This window comes from Dromiciops gliroides, chromosome 3, assembly GCF_019393635.1.
Source record: "Dromiciops gliroides isolate mDroGli1 chromosome 3, mDroGli1.pri, whole genome shotgun sequence".
NCBI lineage: Eukaryota > Metazoa > Chordata > Mammalia > Microbiotheria > Microbiotheriidae > Dromiciops > Dromiciops gliroides.
Genome location: NC_057863.1, coordinates 243905314 through 243923792, shown reverse-complemented (window position 1 = coordinate 243923792; position 18479 = coordinate 243905314). Strand labels below are relative to the sequence as shown.

At 38.0% G+C, this 18479-nt stretch overlaps 1 protein-coding gene across 3 annotated transcripts in view; it reads left to right on the top strand.

Annotated features, from left to right (window-relative positions):
• JADE3 (jade family PHD finger 3) overlaps positions 1 to 18479 on the top strand; it is a 208109-nt gene that overhangs the window by 115034 nt on the left and 74596 nt on the right. Inside the window, exons 3-4 of one of the 3 annotated variants that reach the window (XM_043997751.1) lie at positions 9148 to 9207; positions 10093 to 10175. The exons of 1 other annotated variant lie outside the window; for it this stretch is intronic. In XM_043997751.1, the coding sequence (XP_043853686.1) occupies positions 9159 to 9207; positions 10093 to 10175 (132 nt within the window). In that variant the 5' untranslated portion in view covers positions 9148 to 9158. Of the gene's footprint in view, positions 1 to 9147; positions 9208 to 10092; positions 10176 to 18479 lie in introns of those variants that run through there. One more of the 3 variants, XM_043997753.1, reaches the window with a different exon arrangement.

The window sequence follows — 18479 nt, the reverse complement described above, 5'->3', positions numbered from 1 at the left end:
CCTTTTTCAAAATTCTGTTCATTTCGCTTTTTCCATAAAATTTCTCCAGATTAGTTCCAAATGAATATAGATCATCTTCTTTTTAAGAATGTATAGGGGCGGGGCAGCTAGGTGGTGCAGTGGATAGAGCATCGGCCCTGGAGTCAGGAGTACCTGGGTTCAAATTCGGCCTCAGACACTTAACACTTACTAGCTGTGTGACCCTGAGCAAGTCACTTAACCCCAATTGCCTTACTAAAAAACAACAACAACAACAACAACAACAACAAAAAGAATGTATAGGGGCAGCTAGGTGGCACAGTGGGTAAAGCACCAGCCCTGGAGTCAGGCGTACCTGAGTTCAAATCCGGCCTCAGACACTTGACACTTACTAGCTGTGTGACCCTGGGCAAGCCACTTAACCCCCATTGCCCTGCAAAAAAAAAAAAAAGAATGTATGACACCGCTACAGAAGTGTCATAGACTGGGTTACCTCCCAACTTTGACTTCTTACCTATCTCATTACTTAATATGATGTTTCTTTTGTCTATATATGTTGAATGATTTCTGCCTTTTACCATTTTTTTTTCTTTGTGCCCCAAAGAGGAGATTATAGATATATAAATAACAGACAAAAAATTTTGTGCAATTGATATTAATGTGGAATAATTTTGAAAAGTATGCTTAGATCATTAAATTGATCTGTAATCTCATTTATGTAGGAATTCCCTTCAACAAATCTTCTGTTCCTGTCCATCCTATGAAGTTCTTATCTGTGTTCTCCCATAAGCTCACCTTATATACCCAATATGCTGTAGGCCTTTCTTAAATTCTCTCAACAGTGTGAAAGAATATCAGTGTAATGTGTGCTTTCCTTTGGTTATCCCTTCCTGTGACCATGTGACCAGGTCTTACCTATTGTTTAGATCTGACCATGTCATTCCCCTACTCAGTAAACTCAAGTGGCTCACTATCATCTCCAGGACCAAATATAAAATCTTCTCTTTGGTGTTCAAAGCTCTTCATAGCTGCCTCTCTAACTTTCAGACTTTTTACACCTTATACTACCCCCCTCCCCCACATACTGTGTGATCTAGTGACATTGGTTTCCTTGCTGCTCCCCAAAGAAGACTGTCCAACTTCACCGGCTGTTCCCAATAGCTGGAATTCTTTCTCCTCTTCTCCACTTCCAGGCTTCCTTTAAATCCCAGCTAAATTCCCACCTTTCCTAATCCCTATTAATTTTAATACCTTCCCTCTATTGATTATCTCTAATTTATTGTATAGATAGCTTGTTTGTATGTTGTCTCTCCCATTAGAATGTAAGCTCCTTGAGGACAAGGACTGTCTTTTGCCTTTCTTTGTTTCCCTGGCACTTAGCAAGTGCCTGGTATGTAGAAGATATTTAATAAATATTAATTGACTGACTTGACCAGACTGTCTTTTCTGAGCATGTATTTCTGTCTTTTTCTTTTCTTTTCTTGTGGGTTTTTTTTTTGGGGGGAGTGGCAATTTGGGGTTAAGTGACTTGCCTAGGGTCACACAGCTAGTAAGTGTTAAGTGTCTGAGGCCGGATTTGAATTCAGGTCCTCCTGACTCCAGGGCCAGTGCTCTATCTACTGCGCCACCTAGTTGCCCCACATGTATTTCACTAATGTCATCTTTTATGCCACTTCTTTGTAATTCCTTGTTTGTAGTATGTTATCTATTTACAACCACCATTTGTCTTTTGTTGGGCAATCATCCTTTAGATCATTCTCAACTTCAGTTCTTTGGAGACTTATACTACTTTGGAGACTTCAGTTCTCTGACTTATAACCCTAGAGTGTTATCAGAAAAATATTGGTATTAAAAATATAGACCTTCCTCCCATTGGAATATTGTAGAATCACCTAAATGAAATGCATAATCATTCAAAAGAAGTGACTTTAACTCTCCAAATACGAAAAACCTAAAATTTCTATTATCCAAGATGTCCAAGAACATCCATTTAAAAGTGTAGTGCAATGTATATGCTTTAGCACTTCAGTAATACATTAAAATATTTATTGTGGAAAAGTAAGGATTTTCAGTGAACTATATTTTTCCATTTATTCCACTTTTGGAAGTTATATGCAAATGATACCCTCATATCAGAAAGTTATTATTTTTTTTTTTTGTGGGGCAGACAGTTGAGTGATTTGCCCAGGGTCACACAGCCAGTAAGTATCAAGTGTCTGAGGTCGGATTTGAACTCAGGTCCTCCTAAATCCAGGGCCATTCTTTATCCCCTGCACCACCTAGTGCCCCCAGAAAGTTATTTTAAAAATAAAAGCACTAAATTTAATTCAAGTCAGTACAATGAAAATTATCTAAGGATACTGAAAAAATGAGTTCTGAATATCTATTTTTTCAGGTAATGCAGTGTTAATTTTTATGCTTTTTCATTTAATTTTAAAAGTTAATTTAATTTTTAATAGAAATATTTTAGATAATTTTTGTAATGAAAAGCAAAATGTAATGAGCAAAACAACAAAAGATTGTAAAAAACTGTACATATGACTAAATACTTGTTTTTATACATTTCATTAAAATAAAAGAAATCTGTATATGTACACTTTAACAAGGTAGTGTTCCCATTGTCCATTACATTTAAACTAAGCTCTGTTGCTTAAGTTAACATAACATTAATGTTATGTTAAAATAACATTTAATGTTATTTTCATTTACTTAGGCATTGTAAGTATATTTTCCAAAATACTAAATTTATTCTGTATAACTTTATATAAACATTGCCATATTTCTTTAAATATATAATATTTTCTATTGCTTATGATATATGAATATTCCATTGCATTCATATGCCTCAATTTAATCAGCCATTTCCCATTCGCTGGGCATGTAATTCTTTCCCACTTTTTGCTATTGCCAATAGTGTTATTTATTTTTGCATAGATAGATTTTGGCTTCTTGTTAATTTCCTCCTTCATATAAAAACTTCTTAGTAGGATAGTTGAGTCAAAGGACATACACATTTTTTGAAATTTTTATATGTAATTCCATGTTGCTTTCCAAAATAGACTGATTCATAGCTTCATGAGGAACAAATTAGCACCTACACTGCATGCCAGGTTGAGGGCATAAAGTGGTAATCTACCACAGAGTTGTTTTAGTTTTCATCTCTTTAATAATTAATTATATCCATTTCCTTTTCAAATAGTTGCTGAGAGTTGGTATTTCTTTTTCTGGAAATTGCTGTTTGTAAATTTGGACCCTTATCTATTGTGAAATAGCTCTTAATCTTTATAAATTTGCATCATATAGATTTTTGGAAGGCTTTTTATCATCACTGTTTAATACGAAGGCTCTTTGTGTGTGTGTGTGTGTGTGTGTGTGTGTGTGTGTAGTGTGTTTGTGTGTCTAGAGACACATTATGATATATACTGGATACAAGGGAAGAAAAGGGGGTTAAAACAAAAAAAATGCATTTGAATCAATACTGAAAAGAGAGATGCTATCAGGACTTAGCTACTGGAGGAGATAGAATATATTTAGGACTCAGCTAGCAGGGGAGCAATTCTGGAGATGATCTTTGGACTTTGAGAGGAGAGAGGACAATGATGATCCTACATGAGATACCTTCCAAAACTTCCATGTAGGTTATACCAGCCTCTCCTCACTTTAATTAGTGTGAAAGAATTCCTCCCTCTCACTCAAAGTTGTTGGTCAGTGATATGAGTAATGGCCATGAGTTTTTGAAGGAGGGCTAAAGGGGGTATCATTTAGGTCAGTGGTTTCCTACCTCTGATGTCACAGGCAAAGAGCAGCTAATTAGTGAAGTTGCACAAGGCAAAGCTTTTTTTTTTTTATATTAGGTATTTTATTTTTTCCGTTACATGTAAAGATAGTTCTCAACTTTTGTTTATACAAGCTTTACAATTTCAGATTTTTCTCCCTCCCTCCCCTCCCTTCCCCTCCTCTAGACAGCAGGTAATCTGATATAGGTTATATCTATATATCTATATACATATACATATAGATAGATATATATACACACACACACATATATATATATACACAATAACATTAATCCTATTTCTGCATTAATCCTGTTACAAGAGAAAAATTCAGAGCAGTGATGCAAAACCTCAAAATAGAAAAAAAAAACCAACAGCACCCAAAACAAAAGAAATAGTATGGTTCAATCAGCATCTATACTCCACAGTTCTTTTTTTTTTCCCCTTGGATTTGGAGATCCTCTTCTATCATGAGTTCCCTGGAACTCTTCTGTACCATAAGGCAAAGCTTTTTAAACTGTAGGTTGTGACCCCCATGTGGGGTCACATAACTGAATGTGGGGGTTGTAAAAAATTTGGCAGTAAATGTTTGATTTGTATGCCTAATAACCTATATTGGGGTTGCATAAAAATTTCTCAGGCAAAAAGGGTTTGCAAGTGGAAAAAGTTTAAGAAACCTTGGCATAGGGCATGTAATTTTCTAACATGGAAGCTTCCAAAGGAGCATCCAGAAAGGGAAAGAGTATCAGCCAATTAAAGGAGCATCTTAAGAGCAGCGAGAACGTGTTTCTTGGGTTTTGTCTTTCTTGTAGAAACAGAGGTTTCCTGGGCTACCACACTTGTTTCTATATAATGTGTTCATGGAGGGTAAAGAGGTGGCATTCTTCCTTATTTCAAAAATTTGCATTCCAGTGTTCTTGGGAGGACTTGTGTTATAAATTCTTCATCATTAGAAAGTAGCACTTCGACAACCATTAATCTGGCCGGTGGGTTCTTCCTGCCCTAGACATGTCTCCCCTTCCTAGCTAGCTTCTTCTCCCTTCCCATGTTGCCCTTTTTCTAGAACTCCTTTATATATAATTTACTGTGCCTAGACTTCTAGATTCTCAGCTAACTGGCATAGTCCTATGAGAATCCAGAGGTGGAAAACCAATCAGAAATAACAGGACAGGATCTTATACTTCTCTGTTATACACCTGATCCTCTTCAACTTTCTTGAGTGAGACTAAAGATGGACATTTAGAATCTTATCCACCATACTTCCAAGAGCTTGGAGCAGCCTTTCACAAGAACCAGTGAGTGGGGTCAATAGACTGCCCTTGTACCTTTCTCTTATAGCCCTTCCCTTTCTTTCTGTATCCCAGGTGGTAATGGTGGTGGTGGCAGCTCTAGTTAAGTCACGTGGTCTTACCTTAAACATGGCAGGCTAAAAGGGGCATGTTGCTTTCAGCATGGTTCATCTGGTTCTTCAGAGGAACCCTTTTAAGTCCTAACAACAGAACCTAATAGACACACTTAGAGTTTTCTACTGGTTCCTAATGTTTGACCTTTCCAGGCACGAGCAGCATTTTAAGAGTGCATATTATTTGTTTTGTTTTTGTGGGGCAATGAGAGTTAAGTGACTTGCCCAGGGTCACACAGCTAGTAAGTATCAAATATCTGAAGCTGGATTTGAACTCAGGTCTTCCTGAATCCAGGGCCAGTGCTTTATCCACTGTGCCACCAGCTGCCCCCAAGAATGCATATTATTAATCTGATAAAAATACTTACTTGATTGAAATGGAAATTCTTGTATACTCCCTGAAAGAGCAAGGCAGTGCCATGCAATCACTCTTGGTCCAAACTTTGGTCTTGAGAGTATGGCTCTGAACTTTCCCTGTCTGTTGTATCAGAGAAGACCCAGAAAATTGTCTCAATGTAGAGAACTCTCCCATCCCCCCGAAAAAAAGCAAACACACACATGAATTGAAGTAGTTAAGAAAAGTGGCAGAATGTACTGTTATAGTTAATGTAGGTTTTATAGATTGATCTAACTTTTTCATGGGGGACCCAAGAGAAGAACCCCTGCTCTAGGAAAAGAAATATGTGAAGAAAATCTTATATTTCTTCTTTCAATTTGGAGAGGCAAGGGAATAAATATTCAAGAAATTCAAGTTCAGATTTTTAGAAACTTCAATCGCATGCTTGACAGCCACAAACCTGGAAGTAAAGGACAAGGCTTCTTAGCAGCAAATGCAAATAACTAGCACAGCCCCCTCTTTTTTTTTCAGGGTCTCTCTCTCTCTCTCTCTCTCTCTCTCTCTCTCTCACACACACACACACACACACACACACACACACACACACACACACACTCACACTCACACTCACACTCACTCTGATTTCCTGGGTCTGTGGCCAATTATGTGTCTCCTGTCCTCCCTCACCCCTACCCCAAGTGTTCTCTTTTCCTATGCCAAGGCTAATGGGGGATCAGAACTGTTCCTGTCATATATCTCCCATTTGCCAGGGCTTTGACATTACTGTCTCCAAATACTAGAAATGCTGCATGGAGAGATTGGCATTAGGTGTCTGCACACATTCATTCTCACCAGCTGGACACAAGCTGGATGGCTTTTTCTGTTCACTGCTTAATTCTTCACTCTCCTTATAACTCCCTAAAGTCACCAGAAGGAGCAACTCAAAACCTCTTTGGGGCTGCTGGACGAACTTCCTCAGATTTTTCAGGGATCTTTATCGGACAGACTCCAACTCATTCATGCTAATGTTTTCTCTATTTCCATGAAGTGGCATCCTTATTTACTCCTGAATCCACATTAACTCTAATTGGTCACTAAAAACACAACACTGGTGTGCTGGCCACAGTCCACTCCACATTTCTCACTAATGCCCTTTTAGTATTGAGAGAATGTGAAGGGCAAGTCCTGGCTCTCCTTTTCAAAGATAAGCGACTGTGAATCCTCTTTGCCTCAGGGACATAGCTACCATTTCCTCAGAGTCTATCACTTTTGCATTACTCAGATGACAAATCTAGGAGTCTCCCTCCAACCAGAACCTATTGCCTTAAAATTGTGTGTAAAATTAGGTTAATAACAGAATGAGTTTGGTTAAAAGTTGTTTTCCCCTCTGGCAATTTCATTTCGTCCTAAGTTATAGGACAATACATTAAGACACAGTAAAACGTAGGTAGATGATTCCTGGGAATGTTTGTAGAAGCTGATATGGAGAAAAGGGATGATAATATTCTAAGGCCACACAGTATCAGAGCAAACAGCCTCCTTGCCTCAATACAGTAATCAGTTACCAATAAAAAGATAACTTATATTCAGTATATTTAACAAGGTAAAGAAGCAGGCAGTATATTTTTGAAAAATTTGCTTTAAATAAAATTTTATCACTTGTCTTAAGTTTCAGTCATTTGTAAAATTATTTGAAAATTCACTATTATTATTCAGCATTATTATAATCAGTTTTGTATATTACATGAAATATATTGGATTTGAAAATTAGTTTTGGCTCCTATTGAAATAAACTAAAACATTCGAACCTAATTTACGTTATGTATGCTTTGATTATTCTTTATAAATAAAATTTTTTTGCATTTCTGCAATATAATTAATTTTCAGGTCTATATTTCACACTATGGAGCTAAACCTAAGTCAATAAGCAATCAAAAGTATTGCTAGGTGTTAAGGGCTAAAATTCTAGCTAGTCTGTCTAAAATATCTAATGAGTGGTCGCCAATAAATTATAAGCTTTAGCAAGAGTTAGACTTTTAGGCATTTATTAAGAAGAATAAGAATTTGGTAAAGAGAGAGAAAGGCCTACATTCATCTATCTATTAAAGGGAGAGCAGGTTTCTAGCTCCCTTCTCTGCCAGAGTCCCCCAGAAAGAGCCAGAGACAGAGCACTGGTCTCTTCCTTCTTCCTCCCACTACCCAAAGTCACTTCCTGATGCCAAAGAAAAGGCTCCTGGTCTTGCCCTCAAAGACCTTCGCTTCATAGGCGGAACTCTTCTACAGTAAGTCTCCAGCAGGTGGTGTCATTCCAATCGTTACATAGGTCTAATCAGAGGATTTCATCTTTCTTAAATAAAGTTAGCCTTGATGATAATAATAGTAATTAATAATACTAAAAGACAAACAGAACTATAGTTTATGATTCTAGAAATTATCCATCTAATTAGATGTTAGGATTATTGTCTTTAACATATTCTTTGCTTTTTTTCACTTTGCTTATTGAAAATTGTATTTCCTGATTCACACTGGGTTATAGACACTGAGACCAGTGACCTGAACTTCTGCTTTCTTCTAACTTCTCACAGTTCAAAATCTTATTTTCTACACAGAGAAATGGGTGTTGTCAACTGACTTGGTTTTACTTTTTTTTACTTCCTCCTTGCTTTTGCTTTTTTCCTTTTTTTTTAAAAAAAAACCTTTTATTTCATTTTCTTTCCAGTGTACCAATATTCTATACTAGATTTTATAATTAATGTAATATACACAGGAAATAATCCTGTTTCCATTTATCCATCACGTGCCTTACTTTTAAAAGGACATTTTGACCTTTAGAATTATTAGACCAAAGCATTATTCACTCCTCAGATTAAGGGTGCTTTCTCTGACATTCCTTATAGCTAGTCTAATTATAATTTAAAATAAGGCTAACTGTTCTTCCTTTTACTTGTGTGGGAGAGTGAGGGCAGGTGGCTGAGGGGAGTTGGTTGACCCCTTTTCTCTTAAGATGAGACATGACTGACTCACTTGCCCTATCTAAGGACAACCTCACCTCTTGGTTCTTTCAACCTTGATCTGCCCCAGGATGGTACTCTTCCTGCATCCCTCCCCCCCACTCTGCTCCCTCTTCACCATCCACCCCTGGCAACCCCTTCCTGGTGACCAGCCACCATGGCAACTCTTCCTCTATTGGAGACAACCAGACGTGGTCATATATGAGAATACAGTTTATGTTCCTTCATAAATCATCTGGCAGGTTGAATACTCTAATCTGCCCAGTCTCCTCCCTTTTCCCCTCCCCCAAGTCCCAGCATTTTAATCTTAGCCCTAGCTGAATGTTTGACACACTTGACATTGTAAGGTTTTAACACTCATTGGCAACAGAGCACTGTTCTGGTGATAACTGAAAAGGGGTGTGTGTGTGTGTGTGTGTGTGTGTGTGTCTGTCTGTGTGTGTGTCTCTGTGTGTGTGTGTGTGTGTGTGTGTGAACCTTTAGTTCCTCAGTAGTTTGAAAATACTCTTGACAAAAATCCTCCTCTTTATGCTATTTGCTTGCTGTGAATCAGCAGGCTGTACAAGAGAACTTGGATTGCTTGCTAGAATGGATGGTATCAGTCTTGTTTTGTTTTGTTTTGTTCTTTTTCTTTTTCTCCAGGATACTTCAAGATGAAACGCCACAGGCATCTAAGCAGCAGTGACAGTTCAGACAATGAGAGTAAGTAGTATGTACTAGCTGTCTCGTGATCTATCCCCCTCTTGTGGGTTTTCTCCTGTGGTTTGAGGGCAAACAGTTTCACCTCCCTCTATAATTAAAAAAAAAAGCAGGGGGAGGGATCACAGTTCAGTGTCTTTGACTTTTGGTATAGACTAAATTTTAATTCTATCAGAGGGAGATAAATTAAATGGAAAAGCAGATTTTGTGCTTTTTAAAAATGCAATTTATATAGTCATTTCACATTTCTTGACTATGAACTTACAGTAAGCAAAGCCTTGTAAAGTTTAATAGAAGTGTTTGTAAGGGAAGAGCCAAGTCTGGGAATTTTAGGCTTTAAATTCCAATTCTAGCCTAGCCATTTTACTGTGGGACCTTGAGCAAGTCTTCACATGTTAAACAGCCAAAGCCTGATTCATTTTACCTCTTGGATGTAGGGAATAATCATTCTCCTCCATCTGTGGGAAGTTAGTTTTTCAAAAATGCTAAACACAGTGGTTCTTTTTTTTTTTTAAGCTAATTGTCAGAGATTTACATTTTGATAAATTGCTAAGAGTGCAATTCTCCTTGCTGGGTTCTCTGTTTAACAGTTTCAGTTTTTCAGGATGCTATTTATATAGGTGTAACTTGAATTGTGTTGTTCATAAATATTATGTAGTGTGGTTGCAAAAAAAAAAAGTATACCCTATTTTTCAGGTTCAAAAAATACCAATTTTTTATATAGGCTGGGAGGTCGTCTGCTAATGCTATTAACCTCTATTAAAAAAATATATCTTCTGAATGACATAACAACTTACAATATCTTCCTGGTAAGATAGGTTTTTATTCTTTTGGATGATACTTTTAATAGTAATTTATGACTGAGATTATGTTTTATGCTTTACACAGGTCCTTCCACTTCTTTTTCTTCCTGCTCAAAATATAGGAGCAAGTCAAAAACTCCAGCAAAGGAACAAAAGAAACCTGCTGAGGTGAGATCATAAATTCATCTTGAGTGTACCCTGTGATAAAATCAGGGTTTGGTGTTTTTGAATGCTTTTTTCCTTCTCTGGCTTATCTGAAGTCCTACAGAGTAAAGTATGTGCTAATGGAGAACAGTGAGACTGTATCTCCACTCATAAGTCATAATCATTGCACCTAGATAGGATAGATAGCTTTAGAAATAGAAGGGACCTTTAAGGTCATCTGGTCCAGCCCCCCTCATTTTGCAGATAATGTCCCAGAAGCCCAGAGAGGGTATAGTCACACATGGTAGTTAGGACAGGGCAGGAATGAAAACCCAGGTCCTCTTTCTTTCTACTATACTTTCTACTTTCTACTGTACCACACTGTCTCATAGTTTAAAGAAAGATTATTACTCCCTTCGGGAGAAATTAAAATTGGGATCCTCACAATTTTGGGGGCTGTTTAGGGTTCTTTGTTTTAGTGACTGCCATGGAACAGTGTTTGGCAAGGTGGTGTTTGACTTGGTAAATTAGCTGTTGGAGGCCTCAGAATCTGTCTAGTCTCATCTCCTCAAACCAAAGCCAAGAAAGGTTAAGTGACTTGCCCATGGTCTTACAGGTCATTAGCAGCAAAGGTAGAATTTTGACCCGGATTCTTTGACTCCAGAGAGTACTTTTCCCCACTGCATGAGGGTGACTCCTTTCCAAACATGATCCATATATCATTTAACATTGTGCCAGGTATACTACCGTACATATTCATTAAATGAGTGTTTGACTTGGAAATATGATCATCTATAATATATTAGCCTACTTGACAGTAGAATAATTTTATGAGAATTCTCCTTCTATAATTTTATTAATAAATGTATTAAATTTCTGCAGTGATGATAGGCCTTGGGGATACAAATTCCCTGCCTACAAGAAGGTTGCATTTCACTGCACAAAATGTAACAAATGTTATTACAGTCTTAGGATTGAATCACAATCATCATTCCCACCCCAACCTCAATTTTTGTGAGGAAAATGCTTTATAAATTTGAGGCAGTTTATATATGTGACTCGTTATTTTTTGTTATTCATTAAATAGTACTCAATGTATATTATGGGGGGGATAGTCCATTATATTAATGCATCCCTTACTAATTAACCCCAAGTGGTTGTAGAAATGAAATATATTTTCTGAATTCATAAAGTAGGGCAGAGACCCTCTCCTTATTTTTCTTAGGGGATTCTAAAAATACACTTCTTACCCCTCTTAGAATCCTTTGATTGTAACTGATATAATTTTCTTTTATTTTGATGAAACTATTGAATTGGAAAAGAAATATAACTAAAACATCTCATTTTCTACTCTAGGTTATTTCTAAAGGTTCAAAGATTGGTGGATCGTACTATGTACTTGAACATTTTTGCATTTGTATGATCTAATGTTATATATTATATTATTCATTACTAAGATGTTTATATAGTTGACCAGTATGGGAATATAGTGTATGCTGTAATAAAGAAAAGGAATTGGTAATGAGAGGAAAATGACCCCTACTCAATAATTTTCCAGAACTCAGCAGTGAAGTGTCAAAGGCTCTTTTATTTCTTTCTCAGGAGAAAGGGCACCTCGAGTAGTGATTCAGTGTTGTAGCAAGTGAGTGCAAAGAATAGGAGTGTGCAGACTCCTTTTACTCTATTCCCTTAATGCATGTTAAGTCCCTCCCTCATTCACCATTAGCCAGTTACTAGAGAGTTACATCCTGAAATCTAGCTAATCAAAGGGAGCATTTAGAAAACTTATTTACATAATTATTCAATGTCTTAACATCAAATCAATTTAGAATATTTCTCAATCCATTGGTTTTGCATATCTCCTTCCATCTAAGTCCTCCTCTACTCAATTGTCTCATGTCACCATATCCTGACATTATCTCAGGGAAATTTTGCACCTTATCCAAGCTCAAGTCTCTAAGCGTAAACCTCTTCCTTTTTGAGAGGAGTACAGAGCCTATTCTCACAGTAATACAAATAATAGAAAACAAAATAACCTGTGCACTCCCTTATTGTATGGGAACCCTGAATAAAGGCTCTCAGCTTCTTCATTATGCTAGTCACAACTAGAGATCTTATATGAGGGAGCCACAGTTCAGTCATATTTGATCCATGACAGTCCTTATAACAGGGCTTCTCACACAGTGACTTAAATTTGACTGGACTTTTAGAATATCATCATTTAGATGCTCATTTAGAGCATCATAGATTCCTTCTCATAGTGGATCAGCACAGAAGCTTTTATCTGCCATATTTTTCTGGGCGTGGTCAGTTGCCCCTCCTTAGGCAGTTTGGTGGCCCCTGGGTACAAGGGGCCCACCATATTGGTGCCAGACTTTGTACAAACAGATGAGTAGTCCACCTTTGTCCTGTTGCAGCTCAGAACTCCTGAAGTCAAACAATGTAACAGCCTCTGCCTCCCTAAACAGTAAGGACTTCGAGCCTTTGCCATGCCAGGCTCCATCCAGCCATCTCTAAAAATGTTAAGTACTTGTATGGCAATTTTTGTTAACTTAGACTTCTAGCAGTTCACCTATAGCAGGAATTCACATGAATCTTTCTCTTTATTTTCTCTGTCTCTTGTCATCTCTTCTGACAGGAAAGTCATCTCTTAGATGATTATCAAACTGGCTAGTAGAGGTTCTGACCTCAGAGGAAAATATTTGCCTCAGAGGCCTTGGGATGTATGAAAGTTGGTGATTGTTTGTAAAAGCCCTTATTCACAAATTACTCTTTTAGGCCTCTTCCTTTTCCTCAGCCCCTCTCCATATACTTATCTCTTTCTTTTCCATAGTCCCCTTTTGGTATTTCCTGAGTCCTTTTTTATCCCCACCTCCAGGCCTCTCCTGATTGTGGATTGCCCCTAGTTATAGTTTGTTCTACAATCTGTAGCCCTCAGGAATTCTGATAAGAAGACTCTCTGGCAATGAATGGAATCTGAATCCTGGTGCCAAACTTGTGATAACCTTCCTGTTGCCTCTCTAACTCACCCAGCTAAGAGGTAGACATCTTGTGTTTCTGGAGGTGCTGAAGAGGAACGCTGATATGATCCATGACCTTCTTGACCCTTCCTTTCTGAAGCCAATTTTACATTCTAGTTTTATTCCTCTTTATGAAGAATGTTGCAGAACTTTACTAGAAAGACAGAAATTGTATCTACTGTGGCAGTGTTACAATCAGCCCATTGTTGCTCACTTAGTCTCTAGCCAGACACAACTGAGTGTCCACTTTTGTGTTTTTTCATTAGGGGTGACAACCGCAGTGTTAGCAAATCCCCCCCCCCTTTTTTTAAAGTTCCTAAATTGGGAGAAACAGCATTGGTAGTTGTTTGGCAGGTATAACCTTAATATGCAGTTTCTCCTTGTTCCTCCCTCTTCAGTTGAAGGTAAATGTGATGTTGCTTTAGGCAAAGAAGTAAAGACTTTGAAGTTTATCTTTAAATCCTAGACTTTTCTTTGGCTGGAAGATAATGTTGGAGAAGAGCTGCCTTCACCTATCCAGTCTTTATCTAGTATCAAAATGAGGAAAATATGTTAACCACTCATTTTTACTTCTCAAGTGTTTACATTTAAATAGAAACTTTTTTGTAGTAAAGAGTTACCTCGATCAATATTCTCTAAAGATGGGAAAAATAAGTGCCTCATATCAGTCATCTTCCTCCCTACCACTCTTGCTAATTGAGCACTTATCAGGTCTCTTTTCTCTACATTTCATTATTTTAGAGCTAGAAGAGACCTGAGTGTACACTATAATGTCCTATCTTTTGGGAGATTGGGAATTCTGCATTACCATGAGTCTCCAAATTAGAGACCAGTGATAGTTTTTTTTTCAGGGTTTTTGTAAATAGGATTCATGGTTTTGATAGAGGTTATATGATTTAGGCTTCTAAATCTGGAATTCCGTAATTCTTTAGTTTAACTGAGGGAAGAAATAAAAGGACTGCCAAGCCCAGTGGAAATGACTATGAAAGGTTTCTTGTGTGCAAGAGTACTCTGCTAGACATTGGGAAATACATAAAAGTTTAGATAAGATACCTTCCCTATCTTCGTGGATATTATATAGTACAGTAGGGAGGTACGACACAAACACAACTACAATAACATCACAAGGCAAATGCATTAGAAAATTAAAAACAAAATGCCAAGTGAAATAAGGGGGGAAATTGCGTGTATGAGAGACACAGATAGACAAAAATAGAGAAAAAGAGGCAGAAAAGACACACAGAAATAGAAAGACTTTCTTGTTCCCTTTGCTCATGTAAACTCCTAACTAATCCTGAGTATCTCCCATTATCTGCTTCTTCAATTCAGTAGAGTAATGCTGAAGAAATCACAAAACTATGTTGCCTGCGTTCACTATACATTGTCATGCCTAAATTCACTTAGGCACTAATGACTGATTGGCTATCCTTTTATTAATCTCTTATCACATTCTTTATAATATATGTTCTAGTTTTTCTCCTCTCTTAAAATCCCAAAACCTGTCCTGATTTTTACTCTCACTAAATGACTGGGCACACCACTTTACTCGGATATTGAGAATATTTACTCAGACTATTGAGCTCCCAAAACTTGAATTTCCTCTCTCTCTTTCCCTGTCCCCTTCCCTCTCTTCTTCCTTTTCTCCTCCTCACTTTTGGAGAACATATTCATTTCTATGGCTTCAGTTATCTCTTCGAAGTCTGTATCTCTACTATCAACCTTGCTACAGTTCTACATTTCCAAGTGCAGGCTGAAAAAGATTGAGTCCATCAACTTGAACTCCCTGACTACAAGGACTTCTGGCACCTTCAATTTATCATACCAAAACCTGAACTGATATTCCCCCCCCTCCCCAAAAAAACACAAAACAAAACCCACCTATTTCTGCCCCAAATTCCTGTGTTTCTACTGGTGGCACCATCACATCCAGTCATACAGACAATAAACTTGATTATTATTTTTTATTTCTTCCTTCTCTCTCTCTACCTCTGCTGTTATGTCTAGTCAGTTGCCAAGTTTTTCACATATCTTCTACCCTCTCCTTTCTACTTATCTCTCTTTTGGGTCCTCAGTTTTGTTGTTGTTGTTTAGTCTTGTCTGACTCTTTGTGATTCCAGTTTGGGGTTTTCTTGGTAAAGATACTGAAGTATCTGAAGATAGCTACCATTCACTTCTCCATCTCATTTTACATTTAGGAACTAAGGTAAACAGGGTTAAGTGACCTAGGATCCCACAGTTAATAAGTGTCTGAGGCCAGATTTGAACTCAGGAAGATAAGTCTTCCTGACTGCAATCCTAGTAATCTATCCACTGTGCCATTTATGCCTAGTACAATTTCTTCCTCATAGTAAGTGCTTAATAAATATCTGTTTATTTGTATCTAATTGAATGTTCAGTTGCAAGTGAGGCCCAGGCCTCCTAAAATACTCTTGGACCAGGGCACATTTTGCCAAGATTATCAACCACCACAAAAAAGGGAAACAAAAGTGGTTTTTTGGATGTGATAGCTTATTGATGTGAACCTGATCCTATTAATCTTGATTGCTGTCTTTATTTGGGGACAAGTGAGTTACCTTCTTACCTGGCAAAGAAAGAGAGAAGCCTTCTCCCTCCTTTCTCAAGAGGTCAGTTTTCATTGCTTTCCCCACCCCCACCCCTTATCGAGGGCCATTCCTAGCAATGTCATTTATCTACGTGTGTATGTGTGGAATTACACACAAAAAAATTCAAGAACTAAATTTCACATTAAACACATGAAATTGGCAAAAGAAATCCCTCATTCTACTACAGTCTGTATGTTATTTAGTACAGCTGCCCAGCTTGCTGAAGGTTTCAAAAAGAGTACTTGCTGCCTCCCAGTCTAGGAGAAATTGCTTCTGAAGATAGATGGCTAAAGGCTGAACTAATTATGTAATTAATTATATCCACTATTCTGTATCATTCAAGAAAGTGGAATTGGCAGTTTTCTACTCAAGCAGGGTCACTCTAGTAAACACCTACATTTTGAGATCTTCTCTACCCATGCAAGAAAATAAAAATTAGTTGTGGGAAATGGGAAGGGAACAGATATTTTTCCCAAGAGCAACTATAGGTGGAGGCTTCCATAGTTGGATGGAACTCCAGAATGAAGGGAAAAATGTATATTTGTTGAGTGCCAAGAAGACCCAGATTTCATCCTTAGACACTTACTAGCTGTTTGACTCTGGACAACTCATTTAATCTCCCTGTGCCCCACTTTCTTCAACTATAAAATAAGAATGTTAAACTTACTAGTCTCTAAGGTTCTTTTCATTTCTTGAATCTATGGTCCTATGTTCCAGGTCTTCTGTTAACTCTACAGACAATTAGCTAAGATCTATTTATGTAACTTAACTGTTTTTAAGAGTTTACTGCGGGCGGCTAGGTGGCGCAGTGGATAAAGCACCGGCCCTGGATTCAGGAGTTCCTGAGTTCAAATCCGGCCTCAGACACTTGACACTTACTAGCTGTGTGACCCTGGGCAAGTCACTTGACCCCATTGTCCCGTTTAAAAAAAATAAGAGTTTACTGCTGGGGCAGCTAGATGGCACAGTGGATGGAGCACCTGCCCTGGCGTCAGGAGGACATGAGTTCAGAATGGACCTTAGATACTTACTATGTGACCCTGGACAAGTCACTTAACCCCAAATGCCTCAGGGAAAAAAAAGATTTTATTGTTCATGGATTTATAGTTAGTAAGGCATTATTGATGATATAATTGCATAGGTAAGAGTGAATGTTGCTGGCTGTAGAGTTAGAAAGTCTTGAGTTCATGTCCTTGCCTTTGATACATATTGGCTTGAAATAACTTACCGTTTCAGTACCCCTGGCAATACTTTTAAGGCTGTAAATTTCAGAAAGATGCTGACCTTCTTTAGTAGAGGGAGTTTCTCACACCCCCACCCACCAATGAAAATGTCATATAGAGTCATCAAATTTTAGAGCTAAAAGACATCTTAGAAAGGATCTAGTTAAGCCTCCTCATTTTATAGATGAGGAGAAGAAGACCTAGAGAAGTAACTTGATTTGTCCAAAATCACACAACTAATTGTATAAACACCCTGCTTCAGCTAGTCTGGCATTTTGGTTTCTTGAACCTCAATCAATTGTTATTTCCAGTATACTAATAAAAATGCTTTTATGTTAAGAGTTTGTTGGGAGTGGAGAAGGAAGAGGAATTAGAATGATTACAATACTTTCGTGATATTTTGGGGGGCAGAATAGGGCAAGATGAAGGAAATAGGGTTGAAAAGAGTAGTCAGGAGTATTCTAATAATGCTTTAAAGTAGGGAAGTGGTCATTAAAGACACCAAAAGAAGAACTAGAGTATAATTCCCTTCAAGATATGCTAATGCAAAGGGGCAGCTTGGTGGCAAAGTAGAAAGCACCGGCCCTGGTTTCAGGAGGACGTGAGTTCAAATCGGGCCTCAGACACTTAACACTTACTAGCTGTGTGACCCTTGGCAAGTCACCTAACCCTCATTGCCCTGCAAAGAGAGAGAGAGAGAGAGAGAGAGAGAGAATGAGAATGTTAAAGATCTGCTAATGCGACCACTAAGAAATACACCTGCACCATTAAGACTTCTACATGAAAAGAAGCATGATCCTACCAACCAGAGTACAGGGTTTTATTACTGACTTAGCCCAATGGGGCCTCAGGTTGAGTGAAGGGATGCAGTGTTGTGTAGAAAAAGCACAGTCTACAAGACCAGGGATCAAGTTTTGATCTCAGCTCCACTAACTACTTCTTTATCTCGATTCACCATCATCCATATCTAGTCAGCTGCTAAGTCTTACTCTTTCTACCTCCACACTGTAGCTCATGTCCACTATTTATTCATGTAATTTCTCCACGAGTTCAAGCTCTTATCACCTCTCACTTGGAGTATTCCAGTAGTCTGATTTTTTTTTTATTGATCTTGCTTCCAGTTCCTCCCCTATCTACCCCATCCTTCCCATGGCTGCCAAAATAATCTTCTCCAAAGCACAGACCTGATCAGGGCATTCTCACTGTTCCCCCCTACTCTGCCTCCTTTCTCCCAAGAATTTTCTGTGATTTCTTGTAACCTCTTAGATAAAATACAACTCTCATCTTGGCCTTTAAATCACTTCACAGTCTGTGTCCAGCCCTTCCAGTCTTTTTTCACCACACTCATGCTTCATACTCTCTACATTCCTTCAACATTGAAAGTTAGCATTCATGGCGCAGTGGATAGAGCACCGGCCCTGGAGTCAGGAGTACCTGAGTTCAAATCGGGCCTCAGACACTTAACACTTACTAGCTGTGTGA